This window comes from Stegostoma tigrinum, chromosome 8 (genome assembly GCF_030684315.1).
Source record: "Stegostoma tigrinum isolate sSteTig4 chromosome 8, sSteTig4.hap1, whole genome shotgun sequence".
Taxonomy (NCBI): Eukaryota; Metazoa; Chordata; class Chondrichthyes; order Orectolobiformes; family Stegostomatidae; genus Stegostoma; species Stegostoma tigrinum.
Genome location: NC_081361.1, coordinates 50015570 through 50040147, shown reverse-complemented (window position 1 = coordinate 50040147; position 24578 = coordinate 50015570). Strand labels below are relative to the sequence as shown.

At 39.9% G+C, this 24578-nt stretch overlaps 1 protein-coding gene across 2 annotated transcripts in view; it reads right to left on the bottom strand.

The window, feature by feature from the left end:
• Positions 1–24578, bottom strand: part of lepr (leptin receptor) — a 132355-nt gene that overhangs the window by 82671 nt on the left and 25106 nt on the right. For both annotated transcript variants that reach the window (XM_048539680.2, XM_048539679.2), the window contains exons 4-7: positions 13598–13721; positions 12386–12567; positions 6586–6731; positions 4303–4444 (exon numbers count right to left, since the gene is read on the bottom strand). In XM_048539680.2, coding sequence (XP_048395637.1) covers positions 4303–4444; positions 6586–6731; positions 12386–12567; positions 13598–13721 — 594 coding nt within the window. The remainder of the gene's footprint in view (positions 1–4302; positions 4445–6585; positions 6732–12385; positions 12568–13597; positions 13722–24578) is intronic.

Sequence of the window (24578 nt, the reverse complement as noted above, 5' to 3'; positions counted from 1 at the left end):
AAGCCTCCGCTTGGTTTCCCTGATGTAGAGGAGGCCACATCGAGAACAGCAGATACAATATACCACGTTAGCAGATGTGCAGATGAACATCTGTTTAATGTGGAAGGTTTTCTTGGGGCCTGGGATAGGGGTGAGAGGGGAGGTGTAGGGGCAGGTGTAGTACTTTCTGCGGTTGCAGGGAAAAGTGCCGGGTGTGGTGGGGAGTGTAGAGTGGACGAGGGAGTTACAGAGAGAGCAGTCCCTCTGGAAAGCAGATAAGGGTGGGGAGGGAAAAATGTCCTTAGTAGTGGGGTCAGATTGCAGAAGGTGGGGCTTACTCCACCACACCCCTCCATCCATTCCATCTTCAGCAAATCTACCAACCTTTTCCGAACTGAAATCAGTTCTGATGAAGGATCACTTGACCCAAAACATTAACTCTGCTTTGCCTCCACAAATACTGTTGAGTTTTTCCAACAAATTCTGTTTTTATTCCCTGTTTGCAAACTCCATTTCCCTTTAAATAAAGGCCAAGATTCCATCTGTAGTCCTAATTATATGTCACATCTACATAGTAACATTTTGTGATTCATATGAGTGCTGTATATCCAGATCCCTCTGTATCAAATCATTGTGCAATCTGCCCCTTTCCACTCAATAATATTTTACTTTGCTCTTGTTTGTACTGAAGTGGACAACTGCACATTTTCCAGCTTTATACCCCAAATGTCAATATTTTGCCCAGTTACTTAATCTAGCCATAATGCAGGTATTTTGTTTCCCCTCAAAATTAGCTTTCCTACCTATGTATCGTTAGGCAAGAAACTACGATGACCACTCTTTCAGTCCCTGGTGGCTAGCTCAAAGCAGCAAAAGCAGGGGTCTGATAATCTGTCAGTCAGGGTTGATGCTTGGGAGTCTCAATTAGGGAACTAATTTTTCCCCTTTCGGTTCTCAAATTGCTTACTCAGCTTCAGATATAGTTCACAGTTAGAAACACCCCTCCAAAATCTCAGCCCAATGGGGTGTGTTTTGTGAAATTTAGCGATGGATTGTGCCTGATCACAAACAGGCAACCTTCCTCTGCTCACTTGGTGCCTGTCTAGTCACAACTTGAGGCAAAGGTCACTGATTAGTGATCAATAGCAGTGATTACTCCTACTCCCTAATTCATCATGCCATTGCGGACATCTCAAGTAAGGAAAAGAAACAAATTGATGTAACCTTTAGCGTGCCTCTATTAAATGTACAGCAATGAACCGGAAACTGAGCAGATGGAAGTGTTGCTCAGCTCATTAAACTTCATGAGATTGTAAGATGGTAAAACTACATAAAGGTTACAGAAAAGACCAAAGATAGTGCAGATGAAGACAAGATGGTGCGGATCTTTGTGTAGATCTTGGTTCTGATAAAACTCAGACCAGAAGGAATTTAGGGTTCTAAGTAAACTCTCCACATATTTTTATTAAGCATGAACTGGAAGGGTTTCATGTGAAGGAAATTTACTGAAGAAATGTTACTAAAGGACAATTTTCTCATTGGACTCGAAATTTAGGGTTTTCACAAAGAGTTCAGATTACATTTAGGTATTGTATCCTTAACAGTCTTTTCATGAGACAATATGGCCTATAAATATAGTAGCCCGATTTTATCTCCTGTAAGGGAGTATAAATGTTGCACACACTGGAAAGTTACTGTAATCACAAAAGACCACATTTGTAGCTGTGAAGAGAAATCTGACTGGGTGCCAGGAAAACATTAGAAGGAGAATGGAGGAACAAACTCCCTAAGGTGATTCTATACCCAAACATAAAAGAAACACATTTGAGCATTCTGATGGTGGATATTGTTGAAGTGTATTTTTACTGGCATACAATTCTCTTTCCTTTTTATTGTTTTTCTTTTTGCTTTTTTTGTTTTATTTTCCCTTCTTTTTTCAACCTGGTAACAGGTTGCCTTGCACTCCCAAGGTTGCCTGGTAACCTTCATAACAATTTCAAATCTTAAAATGTTCTAAACCTGTAATTGTGTGCAGAAGTGGACTATGAACTAAGTTTCAGATTATAAAAAACATACAAAAAAAACAAGGAGCAAAAAGCAACTAGTAGACTGGGAAATCTTTAAAGGCCACAGAAAGCCACAAAAGAAGTTATAAAGAAAAGTAACATAGATTATGAGAGTAAGCTAGCACAAAATATAAAAACAGGCAGCAAAAGTTTCTATAAATATGTAAATCATAAAAGAGTGGCAAAGGTAAGTATTGGTCCTTTAGTGGATGAGAAGGCCAATTTAATAACTGGAAATGAGGAAATAGATAAGGCATTAATCAGTTATTTTGTGTCGGCCTTCACAGTGGAAAACACAAATAACATGCCAAAAACTAATAGCAAGAAGGTCATAGCAGGTGAGGACCTAGAAACTATCATTAACACTAAGGAGGCAGTGCTGGGCAAGCTAATGGGGCTAAAGGTAAACAAGTCTCCTGGCCCTGATGAAATGCATCCCAGGGTACTAGAAGAGGTAATGGGGGAAATAGCAAATGCACTAGTAATTATTTACCAGAATTCACTGGAAAACTGGGCTGGTTCCTGCAGATTGGAAAATAGCCAATGTGATGCCACTGTTTAAAAAAGGAAGTAGACAAAAAGCAGGTAACTATAGGCCAGTCAGCTTAACTTCGGTAGTGGGGAAAATCTTGAATCTACCATTAAGGAAGAAATAGCAAGACATCTGGATATAAATGGTCCCATTGGGAACACCCAGCATGGGTTCATGAAGGGTAGGTCATGTTTAGCTAATTTGGTGGAATACTTTGAGGGCATTACCTGCATAGTGGACAATGGGAAACCTCTGGATGTGGTGTATCTGGATTTCCGGGAGGCATTTGACAAGGTGCCACACCAAAGGTTGCTACATAAGATAGAGTTGCACAGTATTACAGGTAATGTATTGGCATGGACAGAAGATTGGTTAACCAGTAGAAAACAAAGAGTAGGGGTAAATGGGTGTTTTTCTGGTTGGCGGTCAGTGGCTAGTAGTCTGCATCAGGGATCACAATTGTTTACAATTTCCAAGGATGATTTGGAGTTGGAGACTAAGTGTGGTGTGTCAAAATTTGCAGATGACACTAAGGTGAGTGGTAGAGCAAAGTGTGTAATAGACACTGAAAGTCCACAGAGGGATATAGTTCGTCTAAATGAGTGGGCAAAGATCTGGCAGATGGAGTACAATGTTGATAAGTGTGAGGTCATCCATTTTGGTAGAAATAACAGCAAAATGGACTATTGTTTTAAATGGTAAAAAATTGCAGCACGCTGCTGTGCAGAGGGACTTGGGTGTCCTTGTGCATGAATCACTGAAGGCAGGATTGCAGCTGCAGCAGGTAATTAAAAAGGCAAATGGAATTTTGTCTGCCATTGCTAGAGGGATGGAGTCTATAAACAGGGAGACTATGTTGCAGCTGTATAGGGTCCTGGTGAGGCCACACCAGGAGTAGTGTGTGCAGTTTTGGTCTCCTTACTTGAGAAGAAATATACTAGCACTGGAGGGGGCGCAGAGGGGATTCACTCGGTTGATTCCAGAGTTGAGAAGGTTGGATTATGAGGAGGGACTGAGTAGACTGGGGTTATACACATTGGAATTCAAAAGAATGCGGGGAGATCTATAGAAATAATGAAAGGAATAGATAAGGTGGAAGCAGAGGGGTTGTTTCCATGAGCAGGTGAAATTAGGACTAGGAGACATCGCCTGAAAATAAAGAGAATCAAATGTAGGATTAAGATCAGAAGGAACTTCTTCACCCAAAGGGTCATAAATCTGTGGAATTCCCTGCCCGGTGAAGCCATTGAAGCTACCTCGCTGAGTCTGTTTAAGGCAAGGCTAGATAAATTTTTGAACAGTAAAGGAATTAAGGGTTATGGTGAATGGGCGGGTAAGTGGAGCTGAGTCGCAAACAGATCAGCCATGATCCTATTAAATGGCGGGGCAGGCTCAAGGGGCCAGATGGCCCACTCCTGCTCCTAGTTCTTATGCTCTTAAAACACTATTCAGTAAATCAACTTCTGTGTGAGTCATCAGGTTGTTGTCTTGTAATACTCAGGTCAACACAAAGTACAAGTCAGAATGCAACTTTTAAAACAACAAGTGGTCAGTGATTTTAGTAAAAGTATAAACCTTCTTCCTGTATCTATTCATAATGTTATTGTCACAGTACAAACTAGGAAATAAATTTAACATTTCCTACATTTTTACAATAAAACATATATATTGTGTTGTTTGTTTGTGATCCCTATTGCTTACTCACTGCAGCTATTCAATGCTTACCTTGAACATCCACCTGAATAGCTTCACTCCAATCACTCCAAAACCCTGGTCCATTGCGACGCTTGCAGCGAACAACAACTAAGTAAGAAAGGTCACTCTGCAAATCACGAAGGACCAAAGAGCTTTCCCAGACATTCTTGACCTATCACGTAGGATAAACAACAACTCAAAATCGTGCATGCCAGTAAATTATATCTTGTTTAACAAAATACTTTAGAAATGTAATTTTTGCATGAGAGTTTTAAAACATCCATTGATATAATTGAGCACTTTACTATAAACAGAGCCTACATAAACTGGGCACTTAGAAAAACCGTAAGGTCATTGGGAAGAGTCAGCATGGTTTTTTGGAAGAGAAATCCTGCCTATTTTTTGGAGTTCCTTGAAACAGTAAGATCACTGTGGATAAAGGAGAGCTTCCAGACATAGGCGTCCTTGAATTTCCAGTGATATTAGACATATTTTCATCTAAGAGGTTTGTGTGCAACATAGCAGCTCATGAATATGAACATGGATAAAGATTTTGCTGGTAGAAAACAGAATGTGCTTACATAGGTATGTTTCTGACTGGTAGGAAATGATGAGTAGAGTCCCCCAGGGATCTGTGTTAGGACCTCAACATTTTACAATTTACATCGATGGCTTAGATGAGGGGAGTGAAAGCATGGTAATTAACTTTACAGAGGACACAAAGTTAAGTAGAAAAGTATATTGTGAAGATGACAAAAGAAGGATGAACACAGATATAGATTAGTTGAATTAGTGGTCAGATATCTGGCAGATGGAGTATAATTTGTGAAATGGAATATAAAGTGGAGGTGGGTACAATTAAGACAAGGCATTTGGATGGGTACATGAATAGGAAAGATTTAGAGGGATCAGAGATAATGGGAACTGCAGATGCTGGAGAATCTGAGCTAACAAAGTGTGGAGCTGGATGAACACAGCAGGCCAAGCAGCATCTCAGGAGCACAAAAGCTGACATTTCCGGTCTAGACCCTTCATCAGAGAGGGGGGTGGGGAGAGGGTTCTGAAATAAATAAGGAGAGAGGGGGAGGCCGACTGAAGATAGATAGATAGAGGAGAAGATAAGTGGAGAGGACAGTGTAGGTGGGGCGGTGGGGAGGGTATAGGTCAGTCCGGGGAGGACGGACAGGCCTCTTCCAGGAATGCCTAACCTGAAGAGTTACCCTCCTCCCTCTGGACCAACCTCAGGGGATCTCTCTCCCACTGCAACTCTCCTGTCCTACCAACTAACCTCATCCCGCCCCCTTGACCTGTCCATCCTCCCCGGACTAACATATCCCCTCCCTACCTCTCCACCTATCTTCTCCTCTATCCATCTTCAGTCCGCCTCCCCCCCCTTCCTATTTATTTCAAAATCCTCTCCCCATGCCCCTCTCTGATGAAGGGTCTAGGCCCGAAACGTCAGCTTTTGTGCTCCTAAGATGCTGCTTGGCCCGTTGTGCTCATCCAGCTCCGCATCTTGTTATCTAGGATTTAGAGGGATACGGGCCAAATGCTGGCAAATGGGACTACATCAGTTTAGGATATCTGGTCAGCTTGGATGGGTTGGACTGAAGGGTCTGTTTCTGTGGTGTACATCTCTATAACTCTATGACTCTAAACATGAATCAGCAAAGCTCGCCATTACTCATTTAACAAGCTATGGTATTCTTCAGGATCTTTTGTGTTTCTTGTATTTATAATTGCATCAGGCTAGGAAGGAGAGGTCGAGCAGATAATTTCCAGTTGGTCTCTGAACAGTGGCCTGCATTAGCTTTTTGTTTACCTAAATTAGCACATGCAGCAGTTGACTTGAGAGTATGATAGACAGGAAAACCAACATGTCAGCCAGCAGCATGCAGTTATGTGCCACATCTGCCTATGCTTACACTTTCATATTTGGGGATATCCTGCCCTGTGCCTTCGTATGGTCTCAGGAAGGGTAAATTTGATGAGCTCTTTAGTCATATTCTTTAATACACTGATATACCAATATCTTTTATTGCAAAGAAACAATGCATAAAATAAGATATATAAAATACATATAGATTAATAAATACATTCATGTATTTTGCAAGAAGCAACAGCAATTTTAAATTATACAGCACGGTCAGTGGAGAAAAATACAAAACAGTGTTCCACAAAAGTATTTAGAATATCAGTTTAAGGCTGAATAAACAGGGCTGAGGAATAGGTTGCTTACCTGTCCAATTAACAATGGTGTGGAGCAATAAGGAAACAAATACAACAAAGATTTTTTTTTCAAAACCAAAATACCTTCCAGATTCTTTCTGGGATCCCTGTTGAATATTTGACTTCAAACTGGAGCAGGTAAGGTTCAGGATTTGGACCTGTCCAACTTAGTTTGAAAAAGCCTTCAGACGTCATTTCAGTTTGAAGATCTACTGGAGGATTTGTCTGAACTGCAACGTACAAACAAAATTAATCGTATCCTGACACCAAACGATGGGGAAAGTTTCAAGACCATCATCTTATTTTCAAATAAGGCCTTGGCTTACACATTCTTCCAGGTGCCTTAAAGCTAGCTGTATGCTTCCAGTTCTTTCTATTATTATTTCCAATTTCCAACATCCTTTTAATGTTTGGTAGAAAAGCTGCAGTTGCCTTATACTGGACCACTTAAACCTAGTCCAGGACAATTGTTGATCCTATTACTGACCAGATAAGGTAGTTAATTCCATAGTAAAGATATACTTGTAAAATATTCTACCTGTATGATTCCCTTCAAAGTAAAATGCAATATACTATTTGGCTAGCAGCAGAGTTATCACATCAATATCTTTTCAAAATGCTAGCACATCTTGAGCAGCTTCCAATGCAGATCTATGCTATCATGGTAGAGCTACCCACTGCCAAATCCAAAATTGACCTGAGCTAAGTGCCTCCCTTCTGGCCTCCAGAACTATTTTGGCAGGTCTACAGGAGACACCAGACCAGGAAATAAAACTGAAGACTGTTTGTAAGAGAAAACATCTTAAAATTTCCAAAGTTAAAATACATGAAGGATTTACTTTCAAGAGATAGGTATGACCAGTTCATCTGTAGTTTTAAATTAACTGCAATATTTTTCAATGCTTTAACTTTTGTTTGACTCTTCCAAATTGGTACTTTTGATCTTTTTTGATCTACTTCAGTTTGATGCTGAGTCTGTCTGATTTTTGGCAGCTGTTCAAAGTTCTGACAGATACAAATGGAAAACATAATGTTTATTTTACAGGACATGGCCAATTTATGGTGGCACAAAATGTTAATATATAACACACCTGAATTGACACACAGGTCTAGCACTTTAAATAGCACAATATATCAAGCCATTCCACATGGACACATCACATTGTTATAAGACAAAATGAACATCTTGAAATGGATAATAAAATGTGAGGCTGGATGAACACAGCAGGCCCAGCAGCCTACTCCTGAGATGCTGCTGGGCCTGCTGTGTTCATCCAGCCTCACATTTTATTATCTTGGATTCTCCAGCATCTGCAGTTCCCATTATCACATCTTGAAATGGATTATTGGGAAATATTCAGATCTGAAGAAAAGCTGACCACAGAATGAGTAATGCATGAAACATGAATTGGCAAATGTTTCTCCCTCTCAATCTTTAACATTGTTTCTCTAAAAGCATATTCTGGTCATTTGATTTTCTATCCAAATCCGAGACTCCACACTTCGTAATAACATTGTCCTTAGAGTTAATGATGAGAATAAGACATGCCAATGTAATATTTTCAATTTTTGCCTCAAAATGCACTAAACCTAATTAAATTATGGACTGACAAGCCAGAAGGTAAATAGAAAGAGCGGACAAAATCAGTATCAGATAGATGTGCAGTATTATTTTTGTATTCAGTAACACAAGGAAAATTTTAGAGAAACTATACTAAGCACTGTATCCTTTCCTTTGTATTGGTTATTTTTTAATGGAAGATACATAATTTTCATTTGCAGGGAAAATAACTTTTCTTAAAAATGAAGGATAGAGGAAAGGATTGCTGAATTTTTAAAAGCACACTACAACACTCATTGTAAGTGCTGTTTACATTATTACTTGTTCAAGCAGTGGGTGAAAGTTACGAGAGATGGGCTGGTGTGGTCTTATTGATTGTACAAAGTGAGATTTCGCCAGCAACACGTAGCTGATTGGTTTGTGGTGGCTGTCAATGGCAAAGGCATTCTGCCTGCCAACAAATACGTGATTGACCCTCTAGTAGGTGAACAGCTTGTGGGTGTGCTCAGAAGCCAATGGACCTCCAGACAAGCATGCGGTGTCTTCTTTCTCTGCAGTAAAAATACCTAAAGCCTGAAGAAAGCCATTTATTTTCCCTTATCGATTGCTGTAGCCAATATGACAAAGACTTTAAAAGTTGTGAGCCAATTCTTCCATGTCTCCTGCAAGCCAGTGAAAAGCTCCAGAAGAGAAATTGAGGAGCATCAAATCCTGGCAAGACAAAAAGATCATCTTAGTGAACCCAGTGTTCGGGCACCATTGAAGTGCTTCCAAGTTCTTCTCTCTCTCCTTAACACTAATGTTTACTGGACTATCTGTATGGGTGGAATTTTATCAGGCCCCAAGCAATGTGGGCTCAGTGAGATGTATGAGAGAATCTGGGTAAATGTTTGGTGAGGCCTATCTCACCAGACATTATCTCACCGCATTGTTTCCATTTTTCTCAAGCAACAAGGCAAAATTCTTGTGAGGTGATAATGGGAACTGCAGATGCTGGAGAATCCAAGATAATAAAGTGTGAAGCTGGATGAACACAGCAGGCCAAGCAGCATCTCAGGAGCACCTCTCTGATGAAGGGTCTAGGCCCGAAATGTCAGCTTTTGTGCCCCTGAGATGCTGCTTGGCCTGCTGTGTTCATCCAGCTTCACACTTTATTATCTTTTATTCTTGTGAGGCGGCAAGTTTACAACTGAAGCTCGTTATTGCTTATGAAACACTTTGTTAACAACACAGCTCACCTTGGTTTGCAATCATACCAAACTCACCACACAATCTAATTATCGGGAAACCTCAACATGGAAAGCAGAGCAAGTTCTCGGCAGGTTCAAATCACCACCTGCTCTAAAATCCTCCATTATGGACACATGGTACCAATATCTCAGGGCATGGTCCATAGATACTGACCACATGCCTCCACATTCACAAACTGTGGCATCCAACATGTGCCAGCCTCTGTGACCCGTCATGGTACATCTCCGACCACTGATAGGACACTTTTGCACTTTAAAGTTGCACATCAGGCTGGACCAGCAAATATCACGGTCACGCTGTAGCAAAGCCATCCTGTTTCAGGCACACACATCCAGCTCATGGACTGGACTAGACTGCACCTCTGGGCTCTTCACTTGCTATCACAGCACGTACTTACTTTGAGCCTACCTGGATGCTCACGGCATCCCTATCTTGCATTGTCTGGCCTTGCCTTTTTGCACTTTGTCCTCTCAGCCTGATATGAACAGCTCATATTACTACTTTCTTGCTTTGCCATTTAGTGCAGACACAAAGCCAAGAAGTATGCCATGGTTGTCAACAAGTTTCAGTTCTATCAAGGGGAAAACCTTTCCTTAGGAGATCATGGCACTGTAGGTCAAGGGCAGCTCATATATCAGTCCAGGCCCTGACCGGGGCTGTCAGGCTCAAGATCTCCTGAGAAGGGGTGAGGAGTTGAATGACAGGTGGCCCACTACTCATCTTGACACTTTTGGCCTTTCAGCAAGGTGTTTACCTCATGGAATGAGACAGAGCGGCAGCTATTACAGATGTAAAAGTGGTGGCACAGCTATTAATTACCGTTGGCGCAGGTGAGTTTCCTAAACAATTGAGTAAGCAGTGCAAAGGGTGTGCTGGGTTAGTCGCATCACAGGTTAGGGTGGGTGAGGGGCACTGAGAAGATGCATTGATTAGTGAGATGAGTATAGCATGTGCTTTGTTGGCCAGTGAGTGCAACAGCAGAGATTGGGTGAGTGTAAGGTACAGGAAAAATGATGACGGAAGAGTAGTAAAGAACAAATACCTTCCTCTTAAAGTTCAGATAGCTAAGACTGCTCTAACCTGGGTGACAACACTGGACCAGGTTGGCAAGGTTTGGTGTCATGCCTTCTAGCCTCTACATCACCCCATCGTTGCCTGCAAATAGGGGCAGTGAATCTGCCCCCCCAACCTCATCTGCCACGTCTGAGGCAAATGCGAGGAGCCATGCAAGGCATCTCCAATCTGACAACGCCTCTCCAGGTGCACGATGGAACTTCAAATATGTTGCCAACATCAAGGATCCCAATCAATTCTAGGGTTTCCAGTAAGTGAAAAGTTACTCTGGGAATAGTATGTCATAGGATAGGGCAAAATTTGGATTAGATTCTCGCCATAGGAAATGAAACACCAATCAATGTGGCAAGTTTGGGAGGATACAGCAAGAGTACACATTTGGCCTCCCAACAAGCATCAATCCATATGGTGTGATGCAACTCACCCAGCCAAAGAACAGTAAGATTCAGTCCTGGGTGTGTTCAGGGGGAATTTTATAAGGAGGTCAGAGTATCAACTAGTAGAGTTACATGTGGACAGTTCATTGATCTTTACCCCATAGCAAGGATCTATTTATTTGAAATAGATCATAATTCTTATTGACTACAAAACCTGGTCCATAATTTCCATTAACCTGGGTCTATAAAGACTGGTAAATTGAGGGGGATCTTGTGTATTTTTACAAAACCATTTTTTTTCTGATCACTCTGGGAACAGCGGGTTTGATTTCCACCGAATGAAGAGTAACAGTGTTGTTGTTATCATATTGCAACTTAGTTATAACATAGTCATTGCTATTGGTTAAATAATTCTCCCTATTGTTACGACTTTACTAAAAGTTATCTTTATAAAAACAAGGTTAGTACTATAAATGGCCATTGAATCCTTAAAATTAACATTAATTTACTGAAATCACACATTTTATTAAATCAATTTGAATACTGGAATGGAAGAGCATCGTATTTTATTAGAAAGAGTACTTATTAATGTGTGGATTTCAGATTTAATTTCCAGTAGAAACTAAGCCACCATAAGGGTTGGCCAACAGAAGCATGGAGAGAATACATAATCAGCAAAGAAAATCAAGATTTAAGTACAGAACCTCACAGCAGCAAGTTCTGAACTGCAACTGGCATGGTGCTCAGAAACCCAAATATTTTGGCTAAATTTGATATATAGAGAAAAATTGCCCAGTTATCTAGCTCACGTGAATATCAATGTTGTTCAATATAACCACAAAACATTTGTAATCTATTGGCTCTGTTGTTTTAGTAAATTAATGTAAAGGCATGAGTCAAAGCTCTTACGGCAGCAGATTCCAAGTAACTATTGTAATCTTCTTCGAAATTTAGAGGTTTCCTCATGCCAAAACCAGCTCATCCCATTTTTTATGAACACTGTGTTCTCACTAACGTTAAGCCAAAATAGTTCAGTTATTAATAATCAAATTTAAGTAACAAAAAGTGCCAATAATTTTTACTTTCACTCAGACAGAGTGTAAAATGCCTGATGAAACAAAACAATTATTTTGTAGTTGGTACTGATATCTGGACAGTCAGTTGGTTAAAGATATTACAGGAGCCAATCTTTACTCAGTCAACACGTATTTATTGAGTTAAATGTCAGAAACAAAAACCTTCAAATTCAACCACACCTCATTTCACTAAGTGTGTCTTTATATGTACTCAAGTAAAACCCCATTTACCATCCACTACCTGCATTCGATTAAGTGCAATCAACATATAGTTAGTAGTCAGGGGCACATCCCTCAGGTATAAAATTGAGCAGCTGAGATGGGCCATTACCAAATGTTCAGATATCTCCCTTTATTGCATTTACTAATTCCTGCTTCCTATACTGAAAAGGCTTCAGAAGGACAATTTGGCATAATCCAATAACTATTTCTTGCTAAACGGTCAACTTTGCTCTGCATTTCAAACTTCGTGGTGTCATGCACAAGAGAATTTAGAACACAAGAACTTTGCAAAAATATAACACTTTGAGGTTCTCCAGACTTACCTATATCAATAGGTGTGACACACATCAGAGGTGACTGGAAAGTTCCAGAATTGGAGATCAGTTCTAGCCAAATTAAATACTTGCGATTTAAATCGATGGAAGATATCATGCACTTAATTATATGATTCTGCACGCAGTCATTGACATACATTGACAAGTTGCCTTCCTTCTGGGCAAATGATCTGAAAATGACAGAAGGAAAGGCAGATTAGGTACCAACCACCTTGGAATCAGGAAATCAAAGACGGCCTTTACTCTTCAAGACAGAAAACAACAAGATCTTAAACAAATCAGCAAGCAAGATAGTATCTGTGGAGGGAAGTTGGCATTTCAGTTCTGTGTTGTGTCAAACCAACATGTTTGTCTTTGTCCAGATGTTTTTGTTATCTACATTCACACACAAGCAAAATCACTGGAGTGATGTGCGAGATGGTTGACAGTGTTTATGAAACAGGGAAAATCAGCACCAAAAGTTAATCAAGCAAAAATTCAATGCCCCTCTTTGGTAATTATATTAAAAGTTTAAACTGGTTTTGTATCGTTAAAGGGAATTTTTTTTAAATTCAGTTTGTTTTTAGGTTGCATCAATATGGTTTTTAAAAAATAACTTACGTAAATTTTAACAGAAATTCCTCTCCTATTTAGGGAGATAGAAGCTGATGCAAATCTCAATCTATTCTGGCCTTCATGTGCAAATTGAACCGCTGCCTAATGATTTTTTGTGTTACATCACCCACTTTCCTTTTACACTGCCAAAGTATACTTAATGGCTAGCAAGATCAGGCTCTAACCCTTTCAAGCACCACTCACAATGGAAACCTGATGACCATCTCCCTGACACCTCAGATTCTTGATGGACTTGCTCTAACTATTTCCACTCCCAATCCACTGAGTTATGTAATGCTGCTAATCAGCAACTAATGTTTTTCTGCCTTCTGTTGATCTTCAGTAGTAGAGAAGATACCAGAGGGTGGCAATTTCTTTATCAATGCAACAGAAATTAAAGTCAGCATGTGTGAAATTTCAGGCACATAGCCACATCTCATCACCCAGTCTGTGATGAAACATATTGAAACAGTTCTGAGATCAGCCCTCAAACAATCTCACAACAAAAGACAGATAGTCACTGTGGGAACACAATATTCTCGTCAAAGATTCTTGGTCAACAAGATTATGTCAACAAACCAACTTACCAAATTTTCATTTACTTACAACACATCCAGATGGTGTATTCTATATTTTACAAACTTGCTGATTTTCCAGACACTCGGCTTCAAGTTACAGACAAACGGTGAAAAGTCTCCAGCTGTCCAACACTTTATGTTCATTCTGATACCTAAAAAGAATAAACTGATTAAAACAAAATCCCGTGAAAGCTGTTAATAAACTAAAGTCAAGAAATGCAATTTTGTAGTCTTTAAGAGATCATTTAAAGGTTCCCGCAAAAGCTTAATGACACATACACAAAGCAATGGGAAACTGTGTTGTGTAAAGTAGCAGTGTTCTATATTTCATTACTAGTTTGCTCAGTTTGAATAGCAGTAGGACATTGCATTTGCATTTATTCTTCGGTAGTAAAAGATAAGGTGAAGGAAACAAGCCACAGCTAGGTTCCTACTCCTTGTTGTGACCCTGGCACACATAAATATAGCATAAATGGAGGCAGTATCAAGTTGGACTCTCTGTAACCCACAATCAAGTGAATTTGCAGTGCCCAATATATGAATTCACACATGGCACATATAGCCTATACTCATACAGCACAGAGAAAGGCCTTCAGCCCACCTGTCCAGGTTTCCTCAGCTGAGCTAGTCCCAAGTGTCTGTACTTGGCCCACATCTTTCTAAACCTTTCCTAAATATGTACTGTCCAAATGTCTTTTAAATGTTGTAATTGTACTCACCTCTACCATTTCATCAGGCAGCTTGTTTCATATATGCACAATACTCTGTGTGAAAATGCTGCCCCCTCAGATCCTCTTAAATCTTTCCCCACTCACCTTGAATCAATGAATAAGCAACTGGCCACAAAACCTACTTGCAAAGCATCTGTAGTAATAACAGCAAAGGTGTCATTTTGAGTCCAAAGCTAGCACCTGCCCTATATTTAAAGCCTTGTTGCTAACAAATGGCATTTTGATGAGATTCTTAATGCAAGGCCCAGATGGAATGCCAAGTTTGGTGTATAGAGCAAAGAAATCACAAATTGATTTGACTTCAGTGGTACTATTTTTGGCCTCAACACTTCAGCAAATCTTGTATATTTGAACTTGTGCTTGGCAGCAGGAAGGAAGCAGCTTCAGGAGCATAATTAAATGCCCTCATAAACTAATTTCAGGTTAGTTGTTGATTGATTTCTGTTGGCTACTGCTGAGTTAATCGAAATGTTTGGAGGTTTGTGCCACTGAACAAAATTGAAATGCAAAGGATGTGCCGTTCCATGCACTGAAAAACTGAGATCTCACTTCAAGAGTTTTGCACAAACCACATGCTCCCGGTCTCTGGGAGTTTCTGCCTTAGGCTGAAGCTGGATCTGCAGAATTATATAAGAGGACACAGAACAGAACAAGCTACTTAAAGGGGAAGAAGTTGGAGTATGTGAGCGCTCTGAAAAATTGTGAAATACCATCCCAGGCAATTCAATTCAGGAAATACGATGTATCATAAAAAAGAGGATTATATGGAATATTTCTCAAAAATGACATAGTTAAAATTCATTCCTCATGATTAATAAGAATTAATTTTTAAAAAACTGTATTAGAACAACACAAAGATGTAAATGAGGTATCTCGCTCTTTGAACATTTATGTATTTTGTGATGAAGCTCCTGAAGGGCAGAGTGCAGTTGAGCAAGGGCTAGATATCAGTGATCAGAGTGAATGTGATAATCAGGACAGACCTATGATACCCAATTGCCCAGACTGTATAGCCAAATGTTACATATTCCAGAGAAGTTCAGCGAAAGCAGGTATACATAGGAAAAGCTGCTGGCAAGTTTGCATATAGAGATAACACAACGCAGAGCTGGAGAAACACAGCAGAACAGGCAGAATCAGAGGAGTAGGAATGTTGACATTTCATTGGATAGGGGAGGTGTGTAAATCAGGTCAGTGGAATGTCATCTAGTTGTGAGCTGGAGGTTGCAAGTAGTCCAAACTTGTAAGGGGACAGAGATAGTGTAGGAGGAATACAGGAGTGTCAGGGCTGTGGGCTCAGTTGTAAATGAGTTGGGCCATCAGTTTAATAGTTACATAGGAGATAACAGTAGGCTTTTAATCCTGTAACTTTTTCTAGGTAGCCATTAAGCTGAAATGAATCACAAACTTCAGCATTCATCAACTCCAATGCCCTCTTTCAGAAGGTTCCAGATGCAGAGTAATTGCCCATCGGAACATTCAATTTGCCAGGGCAATTCCCACAGTGTCAGCTGTAATGGGAATACTGCATAATCCAAATGCACAATTCCTGTCTACACAGCACAAGTGGCAGTTTGGCCATCGGAATATCTGGGCCTCTGGAATTACTCACAGCTGGAAAAGTAATCATGAAAATGTTTTTATTTAATTTTTTTGGCCACATTCATTCTGGAATGAAGATCAATCAACATAAAAGCTTCATTTCTGCAAAGTGATACTGTTCTGAAACAAATATGTTTTGAAGCGGGATGCCATGGCCTAGTGGTATTATTGCTGCACTGTTAATCCAGAGACCCAGATAATGTTCTGGGGACCAGGATCAGATCAAGCCATGGCAGATGGTAGAATGTGAATTCAATAAATATCTGGAATTAAGGGCGTAATGAAAACCATAAAGCCATTGCTGAATGTTGGGGGGGAAACCCATATGGTTCACGAATCCCCTTTTGGAAAGGAAACTGCCATCCTTACCTGGTCTGGCCTACATGTGACTCCAGACCCACAGCAATGTGGTGGACTCTTAACTGCCCTCTGGGCAATTAGGGATGGGCAATAAATGCTGCCTGACCAGTGACATCATCATTCCTGTGAATGAATTAAAAAAGAAAGCCCTCTAAAGAGGCAGCAGATGAATACGCATAATTAAACAAATTAAACAAATGTTATTTGTGGAATGATTATTATTTACAGGGTATTTTCTGGTAAAATTTGTATTGCTGAAAATAGATTAAGGAGCACCCATAGTGTTTTATTTGTATCATGTAGGAAGACCGAAAGGGCCACAAGAAACAATCTAACGATTACCCATTGAGATTCAATGGCATTTTCATCTCAGCACTAACAAAATACTGAAGGTTACCATTGACCAGAAACTGATCTGGCCTAACCATGTAAAAATGGCGGCTACAACAGCAGGTCAGAAATCCTGCAGCTTCCTTTCTTCCCCAGAGTCTATTCACCATTTAGAAGGCACAAGTCAGCAGTGTGAAGGGATATTCCCCACGTGCCTGGAGGAATGTAGCTCCTACAACATTCAACAAGTTGGATGTCATTCAGCACAAAGCAGCCTGTTAACCGTCATCATATCCACAAATATTCACTCTCTCCACCACTGACTCACAGTGGCAGCAATGTGTACCACCTACAAGATACACTGCAGAAATTCACCAAGGCTTCTCATTCAAACCCGCGACCACTTCCATCTCGAAGGACGAGATCAGCACATAATGGGAACACCATCACTTGCTAGTGTCGCTCCATGCCACACACCATGTTGAATTGGAGATATATCACCATTCCTTCAGTGTCACTGCACTAAAATCCTGCGTTCGTAACTGCATTGTGGGTGTACTTACATCAAACAGTGCAGTTGTTCAACAAGACAACTCAGCATTACTTTCTCAAGATTAACTTGGGATCCACAATAAGTGCCGGCCCAGTCCACTAAACCCACATCCCAGGAATGAATGAAAAAATTAATAGGTCTAATATCTGCTGCCCACATTAATTCAAACACATGTTACAGCCCAATGTGCCTTGTTCAATATTGGGAGTGTTTGTGTTTAGGTGCGCATTGAAACACATGCCAGCATGAATCACTACCTTCAGAATGGAGGAAAATTGAAATATTAACAGCCTTACTCTATGCACTGATGTTTTGTGCAGTTTCCTGAAATATGAATAGCATGTCATTTGTAGAAATGAGATCCAATAGGAAAGAATTTTGATAGATTTTGTTTTCATTTGCTATTTCAAAGCTCTGATGCGCCCAAGAAGAAAAAGGAAAGGATTAGTGCAGGGCTTGTCTAAAACATTGACTTAACAAGAAAAGTCCAACTTATCTGCTCAAACAGATAGAATTATTTGCAACTGTATCTGAATCTATAAAGTCCTAACTAATGCAGAAAATTCAGACTGAGTTTTTTGTCAGGTGTAAGAAAACTGATTAATCCCAGTCATTTAATTCCAGCTCAGATTCATGTAAAAGCAAATTTCCATGAACAGAGGAGTACCATGTTTCAGGAAGTTCATTATTTAAATGTTTCAACAATGAACTGTAGCCAGGAAGGGTCTATTTTTAAATATTTTATTTCACTACAATTCACATACTAGGGGTAAAGAAATCACAGAGAATAAGTGTAGGCCCAGTCATATGATCCTATCATGCTGCATTGGTCAGATCTTGCAATTAAAACTGCAGATCAATCTTGGTGTCACATTACACAATACTGCTTTCAAAAAACTCTTAACGGCTTTCAAACCAAAAAAAAAGTGAAATCAGAATACTAAACAATTCATTTTAAAAGATCGTTTTTTGTTTAATACACATTATTAGTCATAGGACAGTGAGGGGGAGTTGAAAGGCAGTAGTTTCGTCACGGTTTAGATGCTGAACATATTTCTCTTGTGGTTCACGGTACCATCTGACATGTTTTGTTTGATTGGTGCCTTGTGCTTTACTCACATGTATCCATTGACATCTCTGGCTCTGAGCAAATAAATAGGTTCAGTATTCTTAAAATTTTGCCAGCTCCAACAAGTTTACATTTTCCTTTCAGTTTATGATATAGAGCGGGTAAATAATGCATCTGTCAATCGGTTTTAAATTAACCCTGATGGAAAATTCATAGAAACTCTATGAGCACTCTTCACACACAAGCAAAGAGCATGGAATCGCTTTGAATGGGGATTGCTTTGCTGCTCTAATTTTCTTCAAACTAGCAATGCAATGTAAACGCAGAGGGTGAATCAAATTTATATGGTTAACTTCTGAGACAATTTTTAATTATTTGAAAACAGCACTTAATTGGTCAATTCACATCACAATAAAGTTTGAACAGGCGAATCTGAAAAAATAACGAGAAAACTTTGAAATGTCACAACTATCAAGAGAAGTTAATATTTCCAACCGCTTCAGCAATGTCCTTCAGGAAGGAAATCTGCCTCCCTTATTATGGCCTATAGGTGACTCCAGTTCCACTACAAAAAAAATTCCATTAGGATTGCAGTTGATCAAGAGAGGGTAACTAGCGATTGATAATCATTGCTAAACCAACCACAGGTAACCTTATCCAAAATTTTTTTAAAAAACTTATAACTGTCAAGAACTGTATAACAGGTACAGGGAGAAACACCAGAAAACAACAGTAGTTCCTTTTAGTGATTCATTATAAACAAACTGCATTTGTGTTTACTCATGCTAGAATATTTTGTTTGAGAATGAACAGAGGTTTTGCTAAAGCTATACAAGTCATTAGTCAGATGGCAGATGAAATACTGTGAACAGTTGGAGCCCTTTATCGAGTTAAAGTTACCCTGGCATTGCAGGCAGTCCATAGAAGGTTCACGAGGCTGACATTGAGCATGGCTGGGCTATTTTATGAGGAGGGGTTGAGTAGTTTGGGCCTGTACTCACTGAAATATAAAAAAATGAGAGGCAACCTTATTGAAACATAGAATATTATTCAGGGACTTGACAGGGTAGATATGGATAGATTGTTTCTCCTTGTGGGAGAACCTAGGACGAAAGGGAATAATCTCAGACTACGGGATCATACATTTAAGACATAGATGAGGTGGGATTTCTTCTCAGAAGATTGTGAATCTGTGAAATTCTTTACTACAGAGGGCCTTCAAGGCTGGGTCATTAAAGGCTGAGATAGACTGAATTTTATTCAGAGGCAATCAAGGATAATGGGGAAAAGGCAGGAAAGTGGAGTTGAGCATGATCAGATCAGCCATGGTCTTTTTGAATGGCAGAGGAGACTCAAAGGGGTCCATTACATACTTTTGCCTTAAACTAAAGAACTGGTCATTGGCTTCAGAAAGAAGGAGAACATGTCCCCATCTACATCAACAGAGCTGAGGCTGAGAGGGTGGAGAGTGTCAAACTCCTAGGAGTGACGATAACCAACAACCTGTCCTGGGCTTCCCACATGGATATGACAGGTGAGAAGGCACAACAACACGTCTTCTTCCTCAGGCGGCTCAGGAAATTTGGCATGCCCATCAGGTCCCTAAGCAACATTTATAGATTCACCATAGAAAGCATACTGTCTGAGCGCATGACGGCCTGGTACGGCAACCATTCTGTTGAGGGCCATCAGAAACCACAGAGGATTGTGTGCACGGGCCAGACCATCACAGAAACCAACTTTCCATTCAAGGTATCCATTTACACGGCTCATTGCTATAGAAAGGCTACCAACATTATCAAAGACCCGTAACACCCTGGTAAAGCTCTCCTACAATTTTTTCTGTCAGAAAGAAGACACAGAAGCTTGAACACAAGCAGGTTCCGGAACAGCTTTTACCCGACTGTTATTGGATGAATGGACTCTCTAACTTCAAATAATGCTGATCTTGCTAATGTCAATCTCGCCAAGCACACGCCTTGTGAAACATAACCTGTATGCCTTTAAGTATGTTTTCATCTTAAAGCTGACTATAAACTGCCTGTACTGCTCACAAACAAAGCTTTTCACTGTACCCAGGTACAAGTGATAATAAATCAAACCACATCAAATTGTATCAAATGTGTTATAATCTTATCTAAATGTAGACAGACTACAGAGCTCTGTGATCTAAAGGGATGCAGGTTTTCTTGTATATGAATCTTAAAAATTACACTGCAGGTAGAGCAAGTCATTAAGAAAGCTAACAGAATGTTATCATTTATTGCAAGGGGAGCTGAATACAAAGTAGGGAAATTATACTTTAGTTATATAGAAGACAGGGGAGATTAAATCTGGAGTATTGAGCACAGTGTTGGTCAACTTATATAAGGAAGCATGTAGATGCATTGGAAGCTATTCAGCATAGTACTTACGGATGAATTTTGCCTGCTCAATGCCATCCATTCTATTCCAGGCAGTAATCACTCTTTGCCATCCATTCAGCTATTCAGGGAAGGTTTACTCACCTAACAAATTAGAATAGGCAGGTTGTCGTATAAGGAAAGATTGAAGGGGCTACACTTGATTCTGCTGGACTTTAGAAGAGTAAGATGCAACTTGACTGAACTATATAAGATGCTGACGGGTGTCAACAAGGTAGATATGGAAAGGACATTTCCTCTTATGCGAGAATCTAGATCTTGCAGTAAGTTGCTGCAAGATCATGGGATGTCCATTCAAAACAGAGATTAGGCAATTTTTTAATCTCTCAGAATGTGTTGCAATATTGGAACTCTCTTCCTGAAGAGATAGTAGAAGCAGAGTCCTTGAATATTTTTAAAACAAATGTCGACAGATTCTTGTTAAGCACGGGGTTGAACGGTCATCAGAAGTAGACAGGAGTGTGAACTTCAAGTTACAATCAGATTGGCCATGATTTTACTGAGTGGTGGAGCAGGTCAAGGGCTAAATAGCCTCCTGCTCCTGCTGATTTGTATGTTCATGTGTGTATATAGAATTAGGATTTATTTTGTATGAATAATATCACATTGTAGAAGTTATTCACTGTTATTCAAATCTGGAAGAAGATATCAAATAAAAATGATGCATTTAATTGGATTTATGCAGATTCTTTTAGGACATTAAATATTCTGCCTGAGCTAAGTGAGAAGGAAAATGCTCACATAATTATATATTTTCTTAAGATAATAAGTGTACAATTTTGTTCTGTAGTTACTAATTCATAATTAGCCATTGACTTGCATGTATGTTACCGACTCAATAAAAATAATCTCTTCATCCTTAAAGTTTCAAATAAAAATGGATTTAGCAAAATGCCAGTGAAAGCAAAATTTATGGCTAACCTAATAAAGAATTTCTTCAAGCAAAGAGTGATTACCGCCTGGAATAGAATGGGTGGCATTGAGCAGGCAAAATTCATCCATGAGTACTACGCTGATACAACCAAAGGTATCTACAGAAAGATGAACCACATCATCTGAATTGTCTCTATCATCTGTTTTTCATCTTTATGAGTTTTATTAACGTTTTTTATAAAGCTGATAGCATTGCTGCTTTTACTTGGCAGAAAATCAATAGAATCCCTGATTCTAATTTATCCACATTTGGTGGCCATGCCTTCAGCTGCGAAGGCCCTAAGCTCTGGAAATGCTCACTAAAAGCCTGCATTTCTTTTGCACTTTTCCCCCTTTTAAAACACCCCTTTAAAACTACTGCTGAATTAAGCTTTTCTTCACTCGCCATTATCTCACCTTACACAGTTATGTGTCAAATTTCATTCAATAATACTCAAATGAAGCTTAAGGGTTTTCCTACATTAAATACACTAACAGACTGCAAATTTTTGAAGTTAACAGAGCAAAAAGAGTAATTCTTGGTAACTCAATCCTTTCTTGAACTTTAAAAAGTCCAATTGTGACATTTTTTAAATTACTAAGTCATATTAGTGAATTGCTATCACTACTATTGGATTTTATGATTCAACAGCTACTCATGTTATTATGGACCTGAAAGTGATGAATCACATTTTGTTTTGGATTGCCACTAGAGTTATTTACCAATGCTGTTATATTATTATATCCAATGACACATGAGAAATATTATGTTAGATGTGCTGCCAGTCCTTATTTGAAACTGAAGAATTTGAAGTCAAATTTTGAGCATGATTTTTAAATGAGATTGGGTTGAATGCGAAGTGGGCAGGTGTATAATTCCACGTCAGTGACCATGCCAGTCTGGTCCCATGAAATGACCTGCAGCCATTTTCAACAAGGTCAGCTCGTGATCAAATTGAGGGCCAACTGCTTCCTGGGGGGCAAACAATTCAGGGCATTACATTTAGTAACTACATTTGGGCCCATTCTGTGATAACCAGGCTTTTGGCAAAGCACATGCCTCACAGCAGCCTGGACATGTCCAAGCTTATGTGTTGGCCTCAGTTTGGTAAGCAATGAATCATCTTAAGCCAGTAATGATGACAGGGCATTGATGCAGCAACTGGCTATCCTGTGCAGAAGTTGTGGTCTCAATAATTAAAGGAGCTGCCAACTTCTTAAACCTAGAAATCTACCTTCTTCTTCAGGCGGTAGCTTTGAGGTACCTTCACTTTCTCCATTATAAATATGCAGGACTCAAACTGGCTGGTGAGTCGGCTGACATGTCAATGCTTCCCATTGGCCCTCCTCTCTCAGGAGCGTCCTTGATGTACTTAAATTGGGCAGTGAGGCCACTCTCTCCCATTAATTAGCCTGGCCTTTTAAATATTCAAGTAGACATATCTGGAACTCCCTCTTTCTTACAATCACCTAATGCTGGTGAATTGGACTCTTCAAATTATAGTTCTAGACAGATCTTTTACATCATAAACGTTTTCCCTCAACTTAATAACTCTCAAAATGATGCAACTGATGTTGAGGTCTGTTGAGAGAAGAATTTTACAATTGATCTTATTTAATATGGGCGGCATGGTGGCTCAGTGGTTAGCACTGCAGTCTCACAGCACCAGGGACCCGGGTTCGATTCCCACCTCGGGCGACTGACTGTGTGGAGTTTGCACATTCTCCCTGTGTCTGCGTGGGTTTCCTCTGGGTGCTCCGGTTTCCTCCCACAGTCCAAAGATGTGCAGGCTAGGTGGATCGGCCATGCTAAATTGCCCATAGTGTTCAGGGGTGTGTGGGTTATAGGGGGATAGGTCTGGGTGGGATGCTTCAAGGGGCGGTGTGGACTTGTTGGGCCGAAGGGCCTGTTTCCACACTGTAGGGAATCTAATCTAATCTAATCTAATACAGATTCTGCAATTTCTTCTATGAGTCTCAATTACCATCAGGAGAGTTCGCATGTTCGAACAAACATGCCAAATATATAGATGTAGAATTCTTTTCTTCAGTGTCTGAATGTTGCTAGAGCTGGGGATTAACTTTGTTTACAGTGCAATTTCCAAGAGTTACAAGCAAAGAAACAAACAATCATATGTTGCAACAGTGCCATCTATAGTTGAGAGCACAAATTTGGGCTAAAACACAATTTCAAGCGTATTCCTATTGTTAACAAACCTACAATTACTAGATAAGAAAGTGTGAAGCTGGATGAACACAGCAGGCCAAGCAGCATCTCAGGCTCCTGAGATGCTGCTTGGCTTGCTGTGTTCATCCAGCTTCACACTTTATTATCTTGGATTCTCCAGCATCTGCAGTTCCCATTATCTCTGATACAATTACTAGAACCTTCATACAATTGTGGATAGCTGTATCAGATGTCAGCGCTGATGCTTTGCCACTGACTCCAAATGAAGGCCACAGTATAACCAGGCAGAATCAACATGGTTTATCAATCTATTAGGAGGTTTTTTTGAGGATGTAACAGGATGGCTAAGAGAAATAAATGGTACGTTTGTGAATTCAGAAGGCATGCAGTAAAGTTTATTACATAGGATCTCATATTTGCAGGTGATATATCAGCAAGAATTGGGGATTGGATAATGGTCAGAAATCAGAGAAGGAATAGGATCAGGTTCCTGACTTGCTCGCCAAGCTGGCTTGTTTTCGTTCAGATGTTTTGTCACCATGCTAGGAAACATCATCAGTGAGGCCACCAATGACGCAGTTGTTCGACACTGCTTGAGATTTATACTGTCCAATGCATTATGGTGAGTAGTGCCATTTCCAGTTTTGTTCTGTATGGTTTGTATATGGGGTCTAATTCTATGTTTGTTGATTGCATTATGAGTTGAGAACCATGCCTCTAGGAATTCCCATGTGTGCCTATGGTTGGCTTGGCCTACTGTGATTACGTTGTCCCAGTTAAACTGATGGCCTTCTTTTTGTCCAAGTGTACTGATATTAGGGAAAGTTTGTCGTGTCGCTTT